The sequence below is a fragment of the Vicia villosa genome, linkage group LG1 (assembly GCF_029867415.1).
Source record: "Vicia villosa cultivar HV-30 ecotype Madison, WI linkage group LG1, Vvil1.0, whole genome shotgun sequence".
NCBI lineage: Eukaryota > Viridiplantae > Streptophyta > Magnoliopsida > Fabales > Fabaceae > Vicia > Vicia villosa.
The window spans coordinates 30,839,855-30,847,170 of record NC_081180.1 but is presented as its reverse complement, the minus strand read 5'-3'; the positions used below and the strand labels follow the sequence as shown (position 1 = coordinate 30,847,170).

Here is a 7,316-nt window from a genome sequence, read left to right as displayed (position 1 = left end):
TAATTCTTTTCCATCTTATTTTTTGCAAATAAATAAATGAAATATAGATTTATTTAGTAACGAGATCTCTTAATTTAATTTTAAGTTTCACTTTAATCTTCTTTGTAATAAATTTTATATTTTAGTTATTTAAAAAATATTTTGTTAGCCAAATTAATCTTTTGTGCTAAATGTTAAAAAAAAACATTAAGTTGATGGTCAGGCATGACTAGGGGTGGCAAAATGGGCTCGGCCCTCGGTGAAAACCCGTTTTCCCCGCATTTTTTTAGGGGCGGGATAAGGTTTTAGGGCCGCTCTCTTTAATATGTCTGCCCCGTCCCGCCGCATTTTTTTGTGGACATGCGTTTTTTCATATAATTTTATTATTTTTAGGCCTAAAAGGTTCAATACCTGCGGGATTTTTCCGTCCCTCACTATTTTGCGGGACGGGACAAGGTTTTGGACCCGCACTCTTATATATGCATGCCCGTTTTTTCGCGGGCTTTTGCGGGGCGGGCCTAAACGGGACGGACATGCTCGTTTTCCACCCCTAAACATGACTACATGACAGAAGTTAAAATAGTGAGTCAAGAATTTAGTTAAGGGACTAAATTGGAACTTTATAATTATTTAAGGAATTAGAAAATAAGATCAACCAAACCGCGATTCATTATTTGTACATCGAATTTGGAATTTAATAGCAGTAAACAAGAATTGTGTTACATTTTTTATTAAAAAATAAAATATATCAAAATGAGAATTGGTATTTCACTTCGATATATGTCAGTCCTAGAGAGGAGAGTAGACAAGAATTGTGGAGCAATTTGAAAAGAATTCTTGACTCAATGTCCAAAGGTGAATGTTAGGGGGAGATTACAATGATATCCTGGATGTTAGTGTGAAGGGAGGAGGAGCCTCAGTCTCTCGAAGAAAGTGTGACGCTTTTAAAACCAGGATTGATCAATGTAAGTATTAAGAGTTCCACATCATAAACATATCACCTGGATATGTCCTTATAAGTGACCTTACAAGCCGGTTTTGTAGGGTTGAGTTAGGCCTAACCACATTTCTTAACAGTAAACTTATGGACCTTGGCTTCATAGGGTTGATCAATGTATGCTTATGGACCTTGGCTTCATAGCACATCAATTCATATTTTTTTGCGTCCCTTCGAATTGAGGGAATTTGGAGAGGAGGGGAGGAGAGGAAATCTGAATTTTACTATATAAAAATTATTATATTTATTAAAATATCCTCAATTTAATTTTATTATTTCAAAATTATTTATTTTCTTTTGTGTTAATGCTTTTTTCTATGTGATTTTTCTCGATTGTTTCCATCAACTTATTATAACTATTATCCACTTTCAAATTTTTTTACTTAATATAAATCATAATTATTGCATTATTTTATATATTTTTAATGTTTATTTATGTTCATTTTTTCTTCTAATTTTGTTATTTCTCCTATTATATTTTCTCTTATATCAAGTTTTAAATCATTCACTTAATTTTATTTTTTATTCATTTTATAAAAAAATTTAAATTATTAGTTTTAATAATAACCTATTTTATGTATTTGTTTTGTTAGATGATTCATCACTATTTAAAAATTTGTTTTGTTAGATGATTCATCACTATTTAAAAATTGTTACTCAGTCTATTTATGAATTTTTCATATTTGAATATTATATCACTTATATATGATCATAACTCATAAGGGTAAAACCCCTCTCCTCCCCTCCTGAACCAAATATATTTTTAATTAAAAATCCTCTATTCCCCCCCCCCCCTCCCCTCTCTTATTTTGAACCAAACACTTATCTAATTAAAAAAAATCCCTCCCCTCCCCTCTCCCCCCTCATTTGAACTAAACAGACCCTTATGCAATGACCAGTGGCATTTTCAATTCCCAGATGCTCAGGTAAAGGTGCTTATAAGGTTAGATTTTTCTGACCACCATTATTTATTTATATCTCTTTATGACAAGGAAAACTTGAGTAGCAAGATTAAGTTCAAATTCGAGAGTGTCTGGCTTTCAGAGGAGACATGTGAAGAGATGTTAAATAGTATTTGGAAAGACAATCTCAGTCTTAAGGAGAATCTGAAAAATATATTAAGAAACATTCTTGAATGGAAATCTTATACTGTCAATTCCTTACACAATAAAAAAAGAAGATTATGAGAAGACTAGTTGGGATTCAAAATGCCCTCTATCAAAGAAGATTTTACCATGCGCTGCAAATTTTGGAGAAGTGACTCCAAAAGAATTTGTCCCTCGTTCTTCACCAGGAATAAATTATATGGTGTCAACACTCCAGAGCTATGGCCAACTGATGGAGATCGCAATATCAAATATTATCGCATCAAAGCTGTTTAGAGAAGAAGAAAGAATAAAGTTAGCATGATCAAGGACGACAATGGAAATTGGATTGAAGATAGTTCTCAAATCAAGAATATGTTCACTAACAACTATAAAAATTGGTTCCAAACATAGATTTCTTATCCTGTGATTGACATATACAAATTTTTTATTTTAGACCAAGATGTTTGTGATGATGAGATTAATGAAGCTCTATTCGATATGTCCCTGTGAAAAGCTTTAGGTCCGGATGGATTCCCTGCAGGATTCTATCAAAGACCGTGGCACACAACATGAGGCTTTCTTTGCAGCTTCATAAACCAACTTTGGAAGAATCATGAGCCCATTAGAGATGTTAGTTCAACAAACATTGTGCTAATCCCCAAATTCACTAATGCGGTTAATGTTAGCCAGTTTAGACCAATCTCCTTATGAAACTCCTGATACAAGGTTCTAAGCAAAATTATTGTTAATTGCCTTAAAATCTGCATTGATAAAATAATTTCTCCTTTCCAAATTGTATTTATTCGAGGGAGAAATATTTAGGAGAATGTCATTGTTGCTCATGAGATGTTACACTACATGCATCATCTTGTCAAAACCGGATAATTTAAATTGGAATTTCGTGGATAATCTGATCAAATAAGTGAATCCTCTAAACAAGATGAGAAAAATTATTATGGAATCCATCTTGTCCAAAAGCATGAAAGTGTTGTGGAATGGAACGAGCTGTAATACTTGTTTCCAAAAAAAGGAATTAGACAGGGTGATCCTACTTCCCTATCCATCTTTGTGATATGTATAGATAAGCTTTCTCATTTGATTCAAGAAGCACTTAATAAAGGCAAGTGGAAAACCCTAAAAGCTGGAAGATTAGGACCCACCATCTCCCACCTGATGTTTGTAGATGACTTGGTATTGTTTGGCGAAGCTACTAGAGAGAAAATGGACTGTGTCACATAAATACTTAACAAATTTTGTGATATGTCTGGCCAACAAATCAACAAAGATAAGACTATTATTCTTTAAGATTAGGGTTCTATAGTAAAACCGATGATCTTTGAAATCACGTTGATCTTCTTTGGCAGTCATTGCCTGCAGCATCTCCATGATATTGGCCACAGATCCTCAGAGCTCTTCGATGTATCCTTTCATATTTTTCTTCCCTTGCTTAAGGTTTTCCTTCTTTCTTCGAGTAACACTACGTGTCTCATAAGGATGTTGAGAAATTAACTTGTCTTGTTAACTATTTGGATGGAAAGAGGTAAAAGTATTTTATTTTGGAGATGGACATGCATGTTAAATGAATGCAGATACATGCATTTTTTTGGTTTTAATATGCAAAAATGATTTTTATGAGAAGAAATATCATGTGTGGATACATATAATATGGAATACAACTTGACGCCGTGTGAGCGCTTATGAAGATCGATTCAAAATGATACGAGTGATCACATAACACAATAACCTATATAAGAAGGCTCATAATAATATGATAGTTTTAGGTTTTTTTACCCAAGAATCCCCTCACAAGGTTAGCTCTAGAGTTTTTGATATATGGGTACCTAGAGTCACGGATCTTAATAGGAGTTTTACCATGCAATGGGAGAGCTATTTTATGCCAATCTTCACGAGAAAGATCTACTCTAGGGTGGGTCTTTGCATTGGAGAGCTATTTTATACCAATCTTCACGAGAAAGATCTACGCTAGGGACCTAGGGTGGGTCTTTGCATTGATCATTCAAGGTATGCACCTTGGTGATCAACACTACACAGCCACCATAGATGGAGCAGGTTTATAAATTTTCACATTTTTTCAGTTGTTTTATTTTATAAAATAATTATTCTGAATTTTAAAATGTAATTTTTCAAATAAGCACGGCCACGTATGCGTTTTTTGCCACATCAGCATTTCTTAAGGGGGAAAATGGAGGTAAGAACCAGTTTCGTTGATTTGGAAAAGACATGACCATTTCCGTGAGTTGATCAAAGCACGAGGGCCAAAAATATATTAAATTTTTTTTTATCAATTACGTGAATACCCATGTGAGTACAAGTTGCTTAATTCTTCTAAATATCGTAAAGTTTATCCTCAAAACACAACCAATCAAACCAGTATTTACATATTTTAATTATTTCGCTTTATATTTCACATATTCTTAGAGAGTAGTTCAACCTTCACCACTATACACTCTTTAAAGTAGTCAAAGAATACACATTTGATAAACTAAGCATTCACTTGATAAAAAAGGAGAATAGGAGATCATTGCACGTGTGCAAGGTAGCCAACATATCATCTTATATAGGCTGAGCAAACACAGAACTCAATCAAGCAAACAACTAATCACTTGATCACATAGCTAATCAGCTAAGCACCAAATTTTGCACGACAACAATACTCAAGGTCAAATTAAAAAAAAAAATCAAAGAGTTGAGTGATTATGCATCAATTAAGTACACTAAAAAAACATTTCAAATATTGGAGTGGCCATAGCACATTCTAATTGATTGAAAAATCATGCTCAGGCGGGTTGCTTCAACATCGTCGATTGCTTCAGCCCCTCTCAGAGCTTCTCTTTCCATATTTTCCAAATAATATCTGCAACAGATTCGATGTAATAGCCTACATATCATCTTCTAACTTGTAATAAGAACACATTAAATAAGAACTCACTTTCAACGAGTTGGAACCAAACTTTCAATGTGATCCTTAGCCCACAACCACTGATTCATATTAGTAATCCTTATTCTCTCTATTGTATCGTCTCTGCAGTCACAGATAAATGCTGGTTCCTTATGTTTCTTAGTCAATATCAGAGTATGACTATTCTTAGAAAGGTATACCGGCAACATTTCCAACTGCTGAATATCAAATAAATCACCAATGGTTGAATAGAAATTCTGATAACTAATTTTAAACAACTGAACCCAAGACTCTTGGACTCCAAAATCTTGCATCTTCCATATAACAAAATGGTTTCTCTCAAAACCACGACAGAAACAAAGAAAATTCATGAAAACCGCAATATTTGCCTGAACTTTCGGTCCCTTGTCAAAACCACGAGGCAACATCATCTGAGTGTATGACTCGGTGGAGAGATCCAGCGAAAGAATTACATAATTTTCAATAACACCCATCGAATAATCCTGATTGCAATAGGCCAGCCAATTAATAGTACCATTTAAATACACATCTTTGTTGTTCCGAGCATCAAACCAATGAAGTGGAATCACAGGTAAACATTGAATATCTCTCCATGAATTATCCCCCAAGCTGAAAACTTTCACCACATTTTTTAGATTACCACAACGCTCTATCTCCACCATGAATGCTACCACCTTAAAAGTTTCATTAGAAATATCATAACCAAAAGAGAAATTAAAATTTTGGCGTAGAGAATAAAGATCTGAAAATAGTCTAAAATTTTCAGATTTTGTTCTTGTAGCAGGGTTCCAGAAACAAAGCCATTCATGGCGAGAAGAAGGATATGTATTACAAATAAGGCATATCAATCCATTGCATGAACCAACAACTCGGTCGACACGGACAAAATTGATCAATCGATAGGAAGGATGACTGTGAAGGGAGTTAAAAGGAGGAATGGGTTGACTAACGAAATGGGAATCATCATCTTTCCAGCTGTCTAGCCAGATAAGTGCGAGATTAGGTGTTCGTGTTGATTTCTTGAGATGCAGTTGAACGAAGTAAGGATCAGAGATGAGAGTTTGGAAAAACTTGTTGACGCACCTCAATTGTATAAGATGTTTCACGGACAGCCAGGACAGTATTTCCGCCATCAGCTCGTCGGGAAGAACCGCAGCCGAAGATGCTAAATTGGTCTGACGCGGAAGCCGAAGCGGCATAGCTTATTCTAATTTCAATTCAACCCTAGGCAGCCACAGCCAAAGTTGTCTTTATAAATAATGATTTTTCTCTCTCTCTTAATCCCAATATGAATCCAATTAAAAACAAAATTAAATTTAAAATAAATTTTAAAAATACTCTTTTTTATTTGATGTTTCTAAGAATATGGATTTAGGGCCGTGCCCATGCAAGAACTATTCGAAGAATTCTTACATGGACACGTACATAAAACCTTCTTCTTAGTCACAACCAATAGAAATAAGACAATTCATTATGAAGAAGAGAGAAATTTCAAAATTTATTTAAATTAAAATTTATTTTTTAATTGGATTCATGGGTGGTTGTGATTATGAAGGAGAGAGAAAATTAAAATTTTATTTTTAATTAATTAAAATTTTATGATTGGTTGTGTGTAAAACTATTTCTTAGGGTTGTGTCTAGAGCTGTCAAATAGGTCGGCCCGACCAAGTCCGCTTTGGTCCGGTGGGCCAACGTGTTTAAATGGGTTGGTCCGACCCGATTGCTTAATGGGCCATATAAATTGAGCCCGGATCATTTTTCAAAGGCCCGTGCAGCCCGATGGGCCAGCCCGACCCATATTTCAATGTTATAATTTTAATTTTATAAAAAGGATGTAATGGATAAATGCAACACAACTTAAGTAGAGAGTCATCATAAACTTATTTAAGTGATGTTTGAAATATTTATCCATAAATATATATGAATACCACAAAATCATCCATGTAAAAGTACAAAGTAACTTAATATTATCACCAATACTTATCAAATTTTCTCTCCATCTCACAATCATTTCCTTGATCACTTCATCTTTAAAATATATCTTCATCCTCTTTAAATTTTCTTTATCACTTGAAAACACATTTATGAAATCATATCTCACTACAAAAAAAGCCTCAGTAGTGACGTGAATATCACGCCACTAACCAAAAAATCACATCACAAACCAATATTTGCGAAGTGAAAATTCACGTCGCAGGAGGCAAGGTGGCAACTTTTAGTGACGTGATTTTCACTTCACTATTTAGTGAAGTGAAAATCACGTCGCAAAATTTGGGTCAGAGATTAATGCATTTTCAGTCAGAGCAGGCGT

General features: G+C 34.3%; 1 protein-coding gene across 1 annotated transcript; it reads right to left on the bottom strand.

Annotated features, from left to right (window-relative positions):
- Nucleotides 1-4,631: 4,631 nt before the first annotated feature.
- LOC131603785 (F-box/kelch-repeat protein At3g23880-like) lies at nt 4,632-6,222 on the bottom strand. The gene has a single exon (XM_058876221.1). It carries the CDS (start codon nt 6,202-6,204, stop codon nt 5,017-5,019), a length of 1,188 nt encoding a protein of 395 aa, XP_058732204.1. The 5' UTR covers nt 6,205-6,222; the 3' UTR covers nt 4,632-5,016.
- Nucleotides 6,223-7,316: the final 1,094 nt, after the last annotated feature.